The sequence below is a fragment of the Tauraco erythrolophus genome, chromosome 14 (assembly GCF_009769465.1).
Source record: "Tauraco erythrolophus isolate bTauEry1 chromosome 14, bTauEry1.pri, whole genome shotgun sequence".
Taxonomy (NCBI): Eukaryota; Metazoa; Chordata; class Aves; order Musophagiformes; family Musophagidae; genus Tauraco; species Tauraco erythrolophus.
The window spans coordinates 3,530,193-3,547,479 of NC_141478.1; the positions used below are offsets into that span (position 1 = coordinate 3,530,193).

The 17,287-nt window shown below is 48.5% G+C and overlaps 1 protein-coding gene across 2 annotated transcripts; it reads right to left on the reverse strand.

Annotated features, from left to right (window-relative positions):
• Positions 1 to 326: 326 nt before the first annotated feature.
• On the reverse strand, positions 327 to 13,476 carry ANKDD1A (ankyrin repeat and death domain containing 1A). Of its 2 annotated transcripts, none has more exons than XM_086620277.1 (15): positions 13,443 to 13,476; positions 10,980 to 11,083; positions 10,201 to 10,299; positions 9,524 to 9,622; positions 8,905 to 9,009; positions 7,893 to 7,991; positions 7,371 to 7,469; positions 6,135 to 6,233; positions 5,700 to 5,798; positions 5,410 to 5,508; positions 4,349 to 4,447; positions 2,885 to 2,980; positions 1,454 to 1,655; positions 616 to 747; positions 327 to 388 (listed from the first exon to the last, which is right to left on the reverse strand). In XM_086620277.1, exons 1-15 carry the CDS (start codon positions 13,474 to 13,476, stop codon positions 327 to 329), a joined length of 1,527 nt encoding a protein of 508 aa, XP_086476403.1. The 2 variants fall into 2 exon arrangements, with proteins under 2 accessions (XP_086476403.1, XP_086476402.1); XM_086620276.1 differs by having other exon boundaries at positions 10,180 to 10,299.
• Between the last annotated feature and the right edge of the window lie 3,811 nt (positions 13,477 to 17,287).

Here is a 17,287-nt window from a genome sequence, read left to right on the forward strand (position 1 = left end):
TGTGATGTAAACAAGTTACAGTAAAAGTGTAGCATTTCCTGATACTCACAGTATGCCAAGTTAGGCTCAGCTCACTGAACTCTTGCCACAGCACCCAGACCATACGCAATGGCTGAAAAAAATCTCTTCTGTGTAGAGGCCTTTTCCATCGCTGGCGTTTGCCCATGCCCGTGTCATTTCAGACTGAGAAGGAAGCAGCAGCAGCCATGCCAGCTGTTGATGGACAAGGAGCCCTGAAGTTGCAGCTGTCCTCTGACCAGTAGCAAAGGAGTGTTTCTCTCCAGCTCTAAGACAAGCTGAGGATGCACGAGTTGAAGGACCCACCATCACATCGCTATGCACTTCCGTGGAGAGGCAGAGTCTGCGTTGGCTTTTTTCCGAATGCTTTCTGTAAAAGAGAGAACATTCTGCTGCACAGAAAGAGTAAAGCTGTGGCAGGATGTGTTAATTCATCAAAATAACAGGAAGAGAAAGAAACGACGCGTAATGGTAGCAAGGTGGCTTCCAGCTGGCGTGGACTGGCTCCACTTAAGTTTTCCTCTGTGTGTGTGGTGTAACCACGGAATTCAGGCAGTGCTCAGCGTGCGCTATTTGAAGGAAGACAGAAGTTATTACCTGCTAGATCTCTTCTTCCGATCCCCACAAGGCCTTCGTACAGTCCCTTGATGGGATTTTCTCCCGCCGTCATCACGCCGTGGAGCCAGATGAGCAACATTCTGTGGCCGTGCTCCCTGTAGCTTTTAGTGCCTGGCAAGATGAAACCACAACTGAAATCCTGCACTTACACCGTGCAGCCCTGACCAGAGCGGATTTCTGCACTGGTGGGTTGGGACACCGCTCTCTCCTCTGGATTTTACCATGAGGCTCTAAAGTACAATTTGGCTTTACTGCTGGTTGATTAATGTGAAACTTAACAGAGTGGGTCATGGATGAGCTTGGGCTTGTCAGACAACCATTCATGGCAATATGGAATGTCTGCCTTCAGAGCACAGCTCGACCCCTTGCTCGTGTCGTGCCCACCACAGGATTCCCTACGGTAACCGAGCCAGCGGCGATCTGTTTCCGAAACTCAGAACCTGCTTCTGCTGACAGATCTGTTCAATTCTCAATGGGACTTCACTGCCTTCTTGGTTAAAAGACAAAAGTAAACCCAGCAGGTTTCTTCTGTCCTAGAGAACAAGAATTTTTTAATTTCTGTTGCCAGGACTAACAGGCCTGGCAGTACCTCAAAAGCAGAGAGCAATGGACCACTAACCCCCATGCTTGTGTGCTTTACTCCTAGACAAATTGCAGTGTGTAAATCCCTCCACATTAATTAAATACAAGATTTTTGACCTCATCTTTTCAAATAAGCCAGCTGGGTTTCTTCATGCTTTGCTAGTACTGCAGACTTCTCTCCTAGAAAAACACAGTCCAAGCGAAGGAAGGAAAATATCTGGGCAGTGTTTTATACCTGTCCACTGTTGCTCAATGGCCCTAATGTGGGCATCAGTGAATTTCCAGTAATGTGCCAGCTTCTTCCATTCACCAGGTTTGAGGTACTTCGTAGCTAATCTCCACATGACGGAGCGAATGTGCTGTGTTTCCAGCCTGTGATCTTGCTTAAAGGTCAAGTGCTTTGCCACCCAGGAGTCGGAGTCGCTGTTCAGATTGTCCTGCAAAGCCAGAACAGGGGTTTCCGTTGGGATGCTGCAGAGGTACCTGTCATTCTGCAGCCTCCCACATCCTTGGCTCTGCGGGTTGCTGTGAGCTCCTTCTGGCACAGCACATTTTATTCTCTTTATTCTCCTGTCTCTCTGTTCTAATCACGCATGTTAACAGCCCAGTTAACAGCAGTTTGCTGTGGCAGCCCCTTCGGATTGCAATCTGCATTTCTACAGTGCCTTTTATCTGGGGCTTGTATGCAGAATCATTTCATTAAATCTCCTTGCTCCCCTGCAACACAGGCCCTGCTCATCTCCTTTACTGCAAAGAGGGTAAATGACTTTCCCCAAAGGTGATCCGAGGGCTGGAACACCTCTGCTATGAAGACAGGCTGAGAGTTGGGGTTGTTCAGCCTGGAGAAGGCTCCAGTGAGACCTTCTAGCAGCCTTCCAATACTTAAAAGGGGACTACAGGAAAGCTGGAGAGGGACTTTTGACAAGGGCATGTAGTGACAGGACAAGAGGAAATGGCTTTAAACTGAAAGAGGGCAGATTTAGATTGGATATAAGGAAGAAATTTTTCACTCAAGGGTGGTGAGGCACTGGACCAGGTTGCCCAGAGAAGTTGTAGATGCCCCATCCCTGGAAGTGTTCAAGGCCAGGCTGGATGAGGCTTTGGGCAACCTGGTGTAGTGAAAGGTGTCCCTGCCCACGGCAGGGGGGTTGGAACTAGATGATCTTTGAGGTCCCTTCCAACCCAAGCAAACCCGGCAGTTTGGGAGGGAAGTCGGTTATATGACTCAAACAAGACCCGATCGCTCTGCTCCAAGAGGTGTCTCCCACTGTTGAAAAACTCCCCACGTCCCACCTGGTGACCTCAGGCCAAGCATTTTCCTGCTCAGTGCTTCAGTTTCGCCTTCTGGGAAAAGGAACTAATGCTGCCTCACTCCCTTCTACTGGGCTTTGAGAACAGCTGCCAGAGAATCTTTGAAAAACCCCGTTACCTTCAGGGAAGCCCGGGGCTTTTAAATACAGAGGCTTTTTTAAATAAGGAAGGATGTTGTTGGCATGGTGAGGACTTTGGTTTTTCTTAAGTAAGGTGATGAAAGTAGAGGTCACGCTGTTACAGGATGTCCTGTGTTTCCTTTCCTTTTGACAGTTGGTAACGTGGAGTGTCAATAGAGAGGATAAAGCTACATCTGCCCTGGAAAGCACGGGGGCTGGCGGTGTAAGCCACTCACCTTTTCCCATTTGTAAAACCGATCGGCTTTGATAATCATGTCCGCCAAGTTGATGTGATTGCCTCGAGCAGCGACATCCAGAGATGTTTTCCCTTGCTGAAATTAGAAGGGGAAAAATGAGCTGGAAAAGACCTTGCATGCTTAGGAAGAACAATCTCCATGCCCACCTGGCAGTCTGTAGCAGCATGGCCTATTGAGAAATGCACCCAGCCGGGATGAAGGACCCCTGTCCTCCACCTGTAAGCACCTCGGATGTGAGCCAGCTTCGAGCTACCGCGCGCAGGGCACAGGGAGTCATTTTCTAGGCTCTGCAGCGTCTCCTCTGTCGTCACAGGGGATCTGCCCACTTGGCAGAAGCGGCTGGGGAAGCATCCTGTAAGGCACAGGGGATGGCAGGGCACTTTCGGGCTCCCAGCACCATGAGCGCGGCCATCAAAGGACCAGCTCCACACTACAATCCAAGGCATTTTATAGCCTTTGGCACGGCAGGTTTGCTGACACATGAAACTGAAGTGATTTACACAACCACATTAATTTTATAGGCTCCACACATGCATGATTAGAAACTGTCTCCTGGGAGAAGCACAAGCTGATGGGACTATGAAAATGTAACTACACTCCTTATATGAGCATGATTTTGGATTCAGGGGAAATGGGGGGGGAGGATTTGTATTTATTATCTAAAAGCAGAAAGGAACAAGATGTGAAAGTTGCATGAAGGAAAGCCAGCCCAGCCATCAGGCACTTCAGTGAGAATGGTTCTAGCCTCAGATGTGAGCAGAAACCCAGTTTTACTCAGAAAAGTGTAAATGTGTTTCCTGCACTGAGTCTCGCCATGGTTCCACAGGCTGCTGGAAGGTGGCAAACATTCACTGCAGCTGAAGGCCGTTCCAGCCAAGTGGCCTCGAGTCTGTATGTGCTTTAACCCACTGCGAATGGCAGACAGTATTTTAATCCCTGGCCAAGACCCCTTCAGCATTTTTGGGCACGTACCACACTTTCAGGCTGCACACAACTTGCCTGATTCCTCTAGAATTCCTTTTGTTGGTTTTCCTTTGGAAAAGCCCTGGACATCGGTGCCAGGTCTATACCAACCAGACACTTTTAACCTATTAAAATATGTGTGTTGTAATTCTTGAGGTATATTATTTATCATTATTTGAGAAGATCTTTGATATTAACGTGCAAGATAGCACAAGGAGTAGTAGAAGGAACTAAAACATCTTAGAGAAGAAAAAGTTTGCTCATCGTGTGAACTGTTTTCTATCTTCCTAAGAACCAGTCACTTCTTTCCTGGAAAATACATCAAAATAACCTACTCAGCAGTGTTTCAAGGCCTTATCCCTGGAAATATCCAGATATTATTACTAGCCTTCCTTGAAAATTGTGAAAAACAGTGGCAAAAACCATTTATATTTTCCCTCCATAACCCACATAATCTATCCAACCCCTGGAGACATTTACCTTGTCTGTTAGCTTCAAATTAACTCCTGCAATGAGAATCATCTCGGCAATGTCCTGCCTGCCATGCTCCGCAGCGATGTGGAGTGAGGTCTGCTGCCTCTGCAGAAGGAGGGTGAAAGGACTCAGTTTCAGAGAAGAAGTGCGAGGCTGGAAGGATAGGACAGAACACCACCAGGAGGAAGCGCTGTAACAACGTTGTCAGCTCTGCCCTCCTTTCCCCTCTATCCCTTTTTCAACTGAAAGCCAAAAACTCTCCTTCCTCAAACTAGAGTTGGGTTCCTCAGGCTGAGCAGAACTGCTCTGCCCTTGTCCCAGCACCAGCACTAGGAAGCCTCTCCGATAACATTTCAGTCTAAAGAAGGAACCTCTTCAGTTCCATACAGTTCCTGAGGGTCACTTACGGGTCTATATTATCTCCCATTATTTAAACAATTTCTGTAGGCAGATAGCTTGGCCGAGGGAGGAAAGGACCTGTGCCAGTTCTTTGTTCCCGGGACACAGGGCCGGGTTACATGTATGCACTGAGAACTGTACGCACCTTGAGACTGTCTAATGGAAACACCTGAAATCAAACACAGAACGTGGCAGTTCTATGGTGTCATCAGGAGAGAACATGGCTACAAGAATGAACGTTAACCAAAACATTACAAACAAGTTACACATTCGTTAGCAAAGCCCTACATTCACAAAATTACCATTTGGTGGGACAATCGGCTATCTCCAAGCTTCCCTCCCGTTCTCGGCCCCCTAAACATTTTGCAGAATATCTTCCGGCCTGAAATTTTTCACACCTGCTTCGAGAAGGGAGGCAAGAGCCTGACTATGCAATGTCTCTGTGCACAGGTCCCAGGGACATGACACAGCCCACGTGTTGAATGTCATCAGGCGATTACCTCACTGCAACACTCAGAGTCATTTCCCAGGTTTCATGTTTCCTAAGTTGAGCTTCCAGGTTTTCCCCATTTTAAAGCACTTTTCTTTAATCCTGTCCACGAGGTGGTCAAACCTCGCATGAAATGGGTTCACATTTCAAAGACAAAGAACAGGAGCTGCAATCTTACATTATCTGGAATGTCAAGGTCACACTCCGCATCGATGAAGAGCTTCACCATGGCTGGAAAGTTCTGCAGTACCGCTATGTGTGTCGCTGATGCGTTTTGCTGTGAAAAGAAGACCCTGTGCTTAGAAAAAGCTTAACTCATGGCACTGAGAGGACCATGCTGTGCCCAGTGTGTCTTACTCTAAGCCAGCTGCCAGCCTGGACCCAAGCAGCACTGTGGGTCCTTACAGAGTTGCTTTGTGGTCTTGAACAGCCCCACAAACTGGCTTTGCAGCATTGAGCGGGACTTACATGATTAACAGCGTTTGTGTGGATTCCTGCATCCATGAGGATCCTGGCTATCTCCTCATAGCCATGCAGCGCTGCATAATGGAGGCAGCTCATCTTCTTCTAAGAGACACATCAGAAGAGATGGGTATTAGTCAGGGCTTCTTCTCAGAGGCTGCAGTTGTTACAGACTGCCCACAGAGATCTCCTTGCTTCCCTCCTGCAAGATCCCCACGCCCCCACACTGACAAGTTCACAGAGATTGTCTCCATAGCCAAACCAGTCCCAGGGCAGCTTCTCTCGCCTCGTTGTACAAAGCCATACGTATTTTCCTGTGGATTCCCTGAGCTAGTTCTGAAGTGCTGGGCCCCACATGGCCTCACCTGATAATGGGTGCCCTCCCTGGGCGAAAATCCACCAAGTAGTGTCTGGAAATGGAATCACCCCCATGGAGCTCACCTGGGTTTGGGCATTGACATTGGCACCTGCTTCCAAGAGCAGCTTCACGCAGTCGCTGTGACCCCCCTCAGCTGCCAAGTGCAGAGCCGTAAGTCCTTCCTGGACAAGGCAAAAAAAGAGACAAGCAGCATTTCTGGAGACAAGGCCAAGACAGAGCAGCAGAACAGGCAAGCCTCTACCCCCTCCTCTGAATCCATGACATGTTACAGTAACAATTCTGAGGGCCAGGGTGATTGTTAGGAAAATAAAGGACATGATTATCTGCCACCAACATATCAGAGCACTGCTCTTTCCTTATGCCACTGAAAACAGCTAGTCTATGGGCCACAAGACAGAGATAATGTTCATCAATTTTTCTCCCCTTCAGCCCATTAGCAAACCAAAAGGGATTTTACATGGACAATGATGACAAACCATTTTCCTAGAGCAGCCCAGAAACAGTGATAGGCAGAACTGGAAACCCATGGCCCTCAGACCACTGGTTTTCCCTTCAGAGGGCTGCAGTTCATTTATTTACAAGAAAGAAGCAGAACGCCTAAGTGATTTAACCTGGTTTTACTATTGTTCTTCACACAAAAGGCAGCTCATCTGGGGGAAGACAAATGCTACCTGAGTTACCGTAGAAGGTGGTTTCCCTTTTCTTTCAGACCTTAATCACAATCAAACACACTTTTCAAAGACAGTAACCAAATAAGACTAAAAAAAATGTTGATAAACTTAATTCTGAGTGTGCCCTGGAATAAATAACAGCGTTACTAAGCCAATATTTGCTATCTAAACCATTAACTATGTTCCAGCCACATAATTTTCCAAAGTAGGTCTGTCAAAGAGAGATCTTAAACAGAAGGTCCATATGTTCAGTGACTAAGTCAATACTATCAAGCATAGTTAGTTTAGCTTAAAACACACTCAATAACCATTTAGGCACTTGAACGTACAAGGGTCAGGGAGAAAAAGGGAGATTAAATGGAGTGATAAGGTAGGTCAGGAGATACAGCAGGAAGAAAAGGCAACACTTTAGAATCGGACATTGGTCCAAGAAGGATGTTGCCTTTCACTGATACTCTGCAAGCGTGGCCTGCATTTACACACGTAGGCTTTTAGATAAAATCAGCTATCTCCCAGACTTCTCCTGTCCATACTGATTATTCAGCCTGATGACTGTGGCTGGAGAGTATTTCTAGGGAGGGAAAGGGCGAAACTGATGTGGTTTTTATTTCATTTAAATGTACTTACTAAGTTCTTTTCATCAAGGTCCACTCCAACATCTATAATCTTCTGCAGCACAGAGAGATGTCCATTTTTAGCAGCTAAATGCAATGCTGTGTTTTCTTCCTGAAAGTAAACATCACTTCATACAGGTATGTATCACGGGACTGAGTGTTAATACACCACAACCTTATACAGAGTATATCCAGAGTGACTGAAGAGGAGGTTGTTAACGAGTAGCAAGAGTCTGAAACAGTCTTCTAATAGGTGCACCAGGGAGGGAAGAAACCCAGCTACCTTAAACTGGAGCATGGTCCATCAGACATGCTGTGTATCCTGTTTGAAAAGTCCTGGAGAGAAATCCAATATGGACTGAGGTGCAAATGGCTTGCAAGTGGATAGGGAAGAAAAGCCCTGACATACCACAACCATAGTTACAACTGCTGACAACTTGCCACACATGAGCCTCATTTGGCAACCTGTTCCCCGACTTTCACATCCTCTAATCCTTGGACTTTACCTCTCTTGCCTGTGGTTTTATGCCCATACCTTGTCTTTGGCACTGTGAGAACAACCCAGTCGAATCAGGAACTCCACCACCTCCAGCTGCCCATGTTCTGCAGCCAGGTGAAATGCTGTCCTGTCCATCTTTGAAAGGAAACAGAAAGAAGCACAGCCCAAGAAAGGCTCAGAAAGCACAAGATGACCTCATCTGCTGCAAGCAATATAATGATGTCTTGTGCAAAAACCCAGTTGCACAGCAAGCCTAGTGTCTACAGAGAGGAAAAGTGCTGCACTTGGAAAATAGTTATCTTTTATTCTGTTGCTAATTTTTGTTCTGCTTTACCTTTGGGATGACCCTAACAAAACAAGGTGAACAGAACTACCACTGGGACTAACAACTCCAAGCACTTCAGTCTTGCCAAACACTGGAAAAGAGATCATTTCAGTGTTTATTTCACATAAATAGAGGATAATAAATAGCTTACTAAAAGAAATTAAGGATTAAAAAAAATGGAATTAGTATCTGAGACTCCAGTTATTGAATGAGTCAGAATCCCTTTTGGGGAAATGGTTAAGGCACATCTCTGGTTGCCTCATTTAACTCACAAGCATCAGAGCAGGGATCACTTTGTGGTTCCTACAAAGGCCAGGGAGTGGAAAAGAGTGTGTGTCAGCTCTGGAGTGGTCCTACGCTGTCTTCAGGAACAGATCAGGCAATGCTGGAACATGCTGGGAGAGGGTCACCCTTGGTTATTGCTTACCTACAACACACCCTGGAGCACCAGCTGCGAGAGAGGAGGATGTTGAAATTCCTGAATTTATTCTGCAAAAGGCTACACTGGGACAGTCTGGCTGCCAAAGCCTGACCAAAGCTGGAATCCCCATCATGCCTAAGCCCTCCTCTGCAGGAGGGTCAGAGCCTGTGTGGGATACCCTTGGTACTCCAGGAGTAGCATCTGATTCTGAGTCTCTTCCCAAGACCAAGGGCAACATTTCTCCTAAGATCAACAGAGCAAGCGCAGACTTCATGAAGCAAAGCAGTGAAGAGCCTTCTTACCTTGTCTGTCTTATCCACACACACGTCCTCCAGGTCCTCCATGATGAACTCTATCACCTGGATGTGTCCCCTCTGAGCCGCACAGTGGAGCAGGTTCCTGCCATTCTGGAAAGGAGATGAAGGATCATTCCTCTAACAAGGCCAAGACTGCGGGACAGTCTATTTTAACAACCTGTTCCTGTTAGAAAAGACCCATTTGATGTCTCCCTGCACCTCTAGGGCTAAACTACCTCATACTGCAGACAGCAAGTTATGACTCTGAAGTATTAACGTTCCTTTTCCCAACCAAGGTCTATTTTAAAATACACAGACTGCTGATTCACTAAACCCATCTCCCATTTCTGTAACACCTTCCACCTCAGCACTGTACAAATGTGAGCTGAGAAAGCCTTGTACATCTCTACAGCTACAATTATTACACCTGTTTTAGGAATAAACCTAGGCTCAGAGGTGAAGATGACCTCACCTGAGATCACACTGCCAGGCAGGAGTGCAGACAGCAGTCCCCACAGCAGATGCTGTCACACACGATCACCTTAGCTCACAGGTTAGCCTCCCTCTCTCCCCCCCATCACCGTCTGGAGCCACATGATAGACCCATGTAGGGAGACTCTCTCACCCTATTGACACAGTCAATCTTGGCCCCAGCATTGACGAGGATCTGCAGGATGCGGAGGTGGCCAAACCAGGCAGACAGGAGAAGTGCATTCATTCCAAACTGGGCAGGAGACAAAAGAGATGCTTATAGCTGAATTCCAGCCACCTCCATCCCCACCCTGGAGGGAAGCTGTCCCTCTACCTCCATGAAGTTTCTCAAATTATTTTTTTTTTGCCCCACTTTCTCTAATTACTGTTATTCCTACCATAGATGGTCTCAGCAGCTGAGCAGAGACCTGCCTCTTGACTGCCACCTCCTAGTCAATGGTGCGTATTAGCCTGGTTGTTATGAGGGAAGAACGGACTTGCTGGCAGTCACTGTCCTCCCACAAGTCCCAACAACACGACCAGAAGAAGGCAACCACCCCCGTGCTACACAGAAAACCTCACAGATTCTACCAGCCACCGTGCATTCAAGGAAAAGGCCAAAAGACAAAGCACAGACACATCTGAAAGCTCCAGAAAAACACTGCACCTGTCCCAGCAGGGAGGCCACAGCCCCCCAAGCACTGCGATGCTTCGTGCCACCCACCCAGGGCTAAAGTGAAGCCTGTAACTGCTGGCCCAGCACCCAGCTCCCACCACTCTCCCAACACAGAACACAACTGCAGGACACGCAAAGGAGATTTGCCTTCGTACACTGTCTTCATCATCCACTGGGACGCCGTGGTCCAGGAGCAGCCGCACAGCATCCACATTCCCTGCTCCCACAGCCCAGTGCAGCGCAGTTCGGTCTGTCTAGAAAGGAAAGAAGGAGAGAAGGAAGGCTGATGTATGCAGAATGCGTGTGTATCCACCAGCCTTCCTGAAGGCCAAAATCTCCTTTGCCATCCATGGAGCCAGAATTTCCCACACTGTGCAGGGTTTTCTTTGGATAGAGCCCTCTGTCTCTTTGCTCTCTTGTCAGGCAGACAGGTGCTTGTCACCTTCTACTCAGAAACTGCAGTTCTGAACTATAATGACAGCACAGGAATGAGAAACATCGCTGACCATGGATGGACAGACTGAAACAGTAGGGATGGGTGCAATCCCGTGTTTCCAGGAACCTGCTGGTCAACAAGAGGAGACCTGCACCAGGGACTGGGTTAGTCCCACGACCCTGGCGTACAGAGATAGCAAAATCAAAGCCTTTCATTGCAGCCGTGTGTGTCTGACACACGTTTTCCAAGGGGAGCCATAAATTATCACCCTGCCTCAGCACTTGCAACTTTCCAGTCTGGCCAGGATGACAATGCTGTGGGTTCCAGTGTGTTGTGAAACTGCTCGGTTGCTACAGACCGTATTTAGCACTGGGTAGTGTATGTTAAAGCCTTAACCAATTCCGCAGCTAATGAGGAGAGCAGTGTTAAGGAGCCGCGGTTCTGAAATGCACCCTCAGCACTTCCTGTAACCTAGAGGTGGAAAAACCCAGGACTTACACTGTTTTTGGCTTTGATGTCGACCCCTCTCCTGATGAGCTCCTCCATCCTGGCTGTGTCATTACGCTTTGCTGCATCGTGGAACTCCTTCTCTGAATGAAGCACTGCGGCAGAGGCAGAAGAGCAGGCATTAAAACAGTGCTGGCAAGGAGTATGGAGTAGCATACCTTAACAAACCTCCCCTTCATCCCACCAGCCCCGGTGGCTTCAAGGAACGATGACTGCAAAAAGATTCTTCAAGCAACAATCCCAGCCCTACAGACGTTGGTATGTTTGCTGAATTCGTCTTCTCTCATGATCTGCCCTTCCCTGAGTACCCCTGTGCCACATCAGTGCTCTTCCAGTTCTACTAGCTTCTTTTCTAATTCAATGTCTTTCTCTGCATGAGCTTGTTCCAGCTGCAAAACGTTCTGATCCATTAGGTCCATGTCCTCTGGGCATCAACCGAGGCCCAGAGCCGGTGTGAGGGCTCAGGCAGATGACACAGACCCTCCCCTCCATCCCTCTGTGTACATCCTGCTGCTCTACAAGGAGGCCTTTACACACGGTCCTGCTGTGCTCCTCCGGGCAACCTGAACCAGCCAAGCAGCACAAAACTGCTCGCCTGGCCTGTGATTAGTGTTGCATCTCTTAATAGACCGTGGCAGTTCTGGGCATAATTTACCACAACCGCAGTATTTGTCCTGCACAGTTAGGCACAATTTAAGGGTGTGTACTCTCCATGCTGGGCCTAGCCCCAACAATCTTCTCCTTGATGGAACAAACCTTCCTGCCAAGAAACGAGAGTAAGGCTGTGACTCCGGGCCCGCCGCAACCCTACAGGGAGGCTCTCAAGGTTTTTGGCAAGGCTGGTGTCAGTTTTTGTTGGACTCTGTCTCTGTCCTAGTGCTTTTGGAGAATTCTTTTGAGAGGTGCTTGAGGCTGACCCCTCAGCCTGTCACAGCCTGCTGGAGAGTTGTCTCAGGGTAAGAGGGGCTCAATGCAACTTTAGTTTGTGTCGACGTAACCAACTAGACACTAACCACATGCCATACAAGTGGCACCAAAACATATTAATGTTCCCGTTCCGCCACACTGAGGAGATAAGAGACTTGCTGCCTAAATAGCACTACCCTATTTCTCTCTGGAGGCCACAGAAGGAAGGCATCCCTACTGTGGAAGCTTAGAGCAGCAGAGGTATAACCTTATCCTCTAATTTCTGTTTGTCTTACCTTCAAACAAAAACATTTAGCTCAAGAAAAACACAAATAACACAAATCTTAATACCAGACAGGGTCATTCAAGAGTGCTGGACCTGCTGCTTCACTGAAGGCTGCAGGATTTGGACACTGATTTCTGCAGAAATAGGATTTTCTGTACTGTATATCGAGACTCTTTTCTCATCCGGTCAGGTGCGTTAACGGGACTGCATTTCCACACTGCACAGACCCTTCATCTGAGAAGAAATATCAGAACTTGGGAAAAACCTATGGAGTTTATGTTCATTATCAACACAAGTGGCTACGCACATATTGTGTGCTTAACTCCGTTCAGTGGAGTAAACGCTATGTTTCAGTCAAAGAAATGTTGCTGCCCCTGCTCTCCAGGGAACAGAAATGTGTTCTTACATCTTATGCTTGCACAAAGCTTCATTGTCAAGAGATGCCAAACGGCCCCTTGACTTTTTCCTCTACCTGTGAAGATGCAGGAACAAACCTTCCATTGCTAAGGCTGTAGAAGCCGCGGTTTATTTATTTTCAGCGACACGTGGGAAACCATTTGACGGTCTGAGTTTCCTACTTAGTGTCCACACTGGCGAAGCTAGCCTGGTAAATGTAAATGCACTCCTCATCACAGCATGCCTCCTTCCAGCAGCAGCATTTCAGCAGATATTTAGCAGTTTTTCCCTCTCTTTTGAGCTCAGGTTCCAGGATATTTCATAGCTCCTGCTACTGAATATGATGAATTCAGTTACCCAAACAGCACGGAAAACAATTTTCAGCGATTTACCCTCAGTGCAATGCACCAACTCACAGGCAGTTTATTATGCAAGAGATTCAAAAAAGCAGCAAAGAGATGAAAAGCATGCAAATAAATGCGCTAAAACTGCCCGCTGGCCTCTACCTGAGGCTGCAGGACACAAAGACAACCCAGGACAGCCCAAGACCGGTCGATAAAAGGGTTTAAAACGCCAAAGTGGGGGGTACTGGTGTAATCCACAGCATCTTAGGGGAACACGATGCTTTAGGCAAAAGCAATTTCGACTCCTGAGCAGGTTATACGCCTAGTTTGTTTCCGAACGGATTTTTATATATATTTTTATATCTCGTTATTCTTTACAGCATCTCGCCCTGCCCCAGAGCTCCGCTCCGGGCCCGGGGAAGGACCGGGGCCGCGCCCGCCCTCTCCCACCACACGAATCCCCCCTCTCGGCGCGGCCACCCGCGCTCCGCAGGGGCAGCCGCCGCCTCTCCCCCCACTCACGGGTGTCGCCTTCCGACGCCAGATCGTCCTCCATGGCGCGGCCGGCCCGCCCGCCCCGCCGCCTCAGGGCGGGCTGAGGGGCGCGGCCCCGCCGCCTCGGGGCGGGCTGATTGCTAGCGCCGCGCTGCCGCAGAGCGCCTCTTCTAACTGTTATTCAAAGGAAAATTAAAATGAAATAAATCCTCTTTCCCACAAACGCAGTGTTTTCGGGCCGGTTTGGGATGACTTGAGGGGGAAAACGCAGCTGCCGCCATTTCAGTCAGGGGGCTGCGCGGCCGTCGCTTACGCCGGTGCCGCCCTTTACCTCAGCGTAGCGCGGCTCCGGCGCTGTTACTCCGAGGCTGTTGGTGGTTTAATTCTGTCTCCAAAGCGATGTGGGAGGAGAAGGGAATTCTGTGGGAAATAGGAGGTGGGTTGTTGGGGTTTTTCACTGAAAGCAGGGTTCATTTGGTGTTGCTAGGGGATGACATGGCCGGGGCACGGCAGCAGGTGCCGGAGGAGGTTAAAAGCGCCCTTCACTCAGCGTTTTAGTGAATTCTCCTGTTTCAACATCTGGGTCTGATTTTGTCTTTTCTTTTCTTTTCCATTTTGATAGTACGAGGAGGAAGGAACCAAGCAGTGGCTGAGCTGAGGTTGAAAGCAGAATCAGATCTGTTTTGGGGAGGTCTGAGATAGGCAGGAAAAAAAGGTCCAAAACAGCCAAAAAAGTTACAAGACATGGTGCTTGGTCCTGTCAGTGCAGTCCATCTCCAGGCTGGAGACATGCTGTTGCCTTTCCATGAAGGACACGGTGGTGGCTCTTCTGGCAGCAAATCTTTCCTGGACCTGGACAGCGGCCAGTTGTTCTGCCACAGCCATTTCAGCCCAGCTCATGTGAGGTCTCTGCTGTGGGTCCGGCTTTCTCCCCAGAACTAATTTATCAAGTTAAGTGTGGCAGACGAGTGTTCCCTAATCCTCACATTTGCTCGCCTTTTCCTGTCTTTGCTTGTGCTCAGTTTTGCTGCAGATAGGAGATGACATGTTGAGTTACACCTCGGGTCAGTTGAGTCAATGCTGTTTGTTGGCGTTCAAGTGCATGGGAAGGTGGTGCAAGGAGAGAGGAATAACCTGTTCTGTAAGCCCAGGATGGGCAGAACTGACAGGCATGGTCTGAAACCATGGCAGGCAGGACTTTGGTTTCTCCCATGTGTGTCTTCCCGGTGGCCAAGAGAGCGAAGGAGAGTACACTGCAGGAAGGGGAGTTTCTTTGCTGCTGGTCTCAGGATAGCAGAAGTGACATCAGATTTGTATTCTTGCCCTGTGCCATGCTGGCCTACAGACTTGGTCCTTGTCATGCCAGAGAAGTTGTAGATGCCCCATCCCTGGAAGTGTTCAAGGCCAGGTTGGATGAGGCTTTGAGCAACCTGGTGTAGTGGAAGGTGGCCCTGCCCATGGCAGGGGGGTTGGAACTAAATGATCTTTGAGGTCCCTTCCAACCCAAACCGTTCTGTGATTCTATGGGCCGCTCTCTGCCCTCAGCAGGACTCCCTGGTGGAGTCTCCCCGGGCCCTCCAGCCTCTTGTTTAGGCTGCGAGTGCACGCTGATCCCGGCGACCACACGAGGGTGCCAGTGCTGTTCACCTGCCACCGTCTGCTGCAGCCAGCGATGCACTCCCCGGTGCAGATGGGGCTCTTCCCTGGGCTCAGGCCACTTTTGGGGGACATCGCTGTCCCGGGGACCCTTGTGCTGGTCTGTGCTGCTCCTGCAAGAGAGTATGGGCCGTGTGCGTATGGTGGGAGATACAGGGGGGCAGGCAATGTCCTGGTGGGATGCGGAGATGCATGCAGAGGCCCTCTGCTACTTCAGAAATGTCCCTCCTTGGGCACAGCTACCCCCTGTGCAGCAACACCAGAACTGTCTTCAGGGCTGCAAGCAGCAGGACTGAGCTGGGGGTTTGGATCTCATCGAAGCCCAGTGCCAAAGGTCTCTGTTAGCGAAGTGCTGACCCACTGCAGGGACCACTAGCAGCGCTTGGCCTGCCCAGCTGTGAAACGGGGAGATAGAATCATAGAATCATAGAATGGTTTGGATTGGAAAGGACCTCAAAGAACATCTAGTTCCAACCCCCCTGCCATGGGCAGGGAAACCCTCCACTACACCAGGTTGCCCAAAGCCTCATCCAACCTGGTCTTGAACACTTCCAGGGATGGGGCACCTACAACTTCTCTGGGCGACCTGGTCCAGTGTCTCACCAATCCTAGATCCTAAGCTCTTGAGTGAACACAGATTGTGTGGGGGTCTGTGGCTAGCTGCTGGTCTCGGAGATTTGGATTTGTGTTTTGTTTTGCTTTTATTCAAATTGAATTAAAAAAAAACGTCTCCAGGAGGAAAAGCAAACATAAGGTCTGTCTGGATAAAGGGGAAGCCCTTCTTTTGTACAATAGCTCAGCGGATAGAGCATCCTCCCCAAGGAAAGGGGAAAGCTAGGCTTGATCCGTGCTTCTGCCGGAGGGGAGATGCAAACCCCGGTCGCCACAAGACCCCAGAGAGTACTGTAAACAGCAGGCTACAGGCATGTCTGGTGCGGAGAGTTTTTCTTGCTCTTTCCTGTTATTTTAAATAATTAATGATTTGATGGAGCAGGGAGTGGAGAAGGCAGGTGTCCTGTCTCCCTGGAGAGCAGTCTGTGCACCCGGCAAGACGGAGTCTTGCTCTCTCTCGATGAATATTTAAGTGTCTTTAGACAAACTGGAATGGCGCCAGCAGGAATGACTGAGAACGGCTGAGCCCTTCCCACTGGGTATCCTAGGGCCCGGGGAAACAACCCTGAATAGGGCAGAGAATAATCCCTGCTTGTACGGCCTTACAGTGCATCCCAGCCTCGGGTGGGACTTCTGGCTCTGGCTAGTCTTTTGTTACCCTGTAAGAGATCCTTGGATGGAAAGCTGTCTGGACTGAACCTGCCACTGTTAATGTCATTGTCTGTACCTCTTCCAGAGCTTGAATCAGGCAGGACTGGTCACCTACGGCTCTCCTTCTGCTTAATGTTGACCTCAGAAGAGAAGTAGCGCAGATGCACTGAAAGTTCACATCTGTTTGTGGGCTTGGGTGTTTCCAGCAGGCAGAAAAAAGGCAATGTAAGCAGTTCCTTCTGTCCTTACTAAATAGGTATGTGTTCAGGGGTGGAAGGGATGAAGATTTTCTGCTGATACTAAGTATAGAATGCAGCAAGGATTTATTAACCACGCAGAACACTTGCCTAGCGATCCATTTATTAGCTAACAGACTTAAAAGAGCTTTTGGATTTTTCCGCTAATGTTGTAGCATAACGAATGACAGGAGGAGGTGGTAATTTGAGCTCTTTTTTGCAATATATTCCTGATATTGACCCCGTCTTCAGAAAGGTGTTAAAGTCTTTGACTTTATTTCACTTGAAGAATAATTTTAGCTAAGCTGGCCATGTGCCCTTTCTCGCTTAGGAGAGAAGCTCTCTGGCATAGCATTTTGTGCTCTTACCCTGCATGCACAATTTTTATGTGTTAGTTTAGGATAATCATTATTTTCAAACTCCACCTTTCAAAAATCATGAGCCAAGCTGCTTAAATCCATGCCATTTTAAAACGTGCCTCTGTTTGCTCTCTGGTTTATTTGTCTACACTGTGATTTTAAAGTCAGTCAGATTTGCAGCTAGTCATGTAATACACCCCACAAACTAGTATGTGTTTGTGCAGAAACAGTTGCTTACCTAAAGGTTTAGCAAATTGGACTTTTATTTATAATCTTTTGGAAGCAAAACTGGAAGGTGACTCCTCCTGCCTGCAGCTGCCTGTAGTCTGGGAAGCCAAGCCTCTGCTTCCCTGGTGCT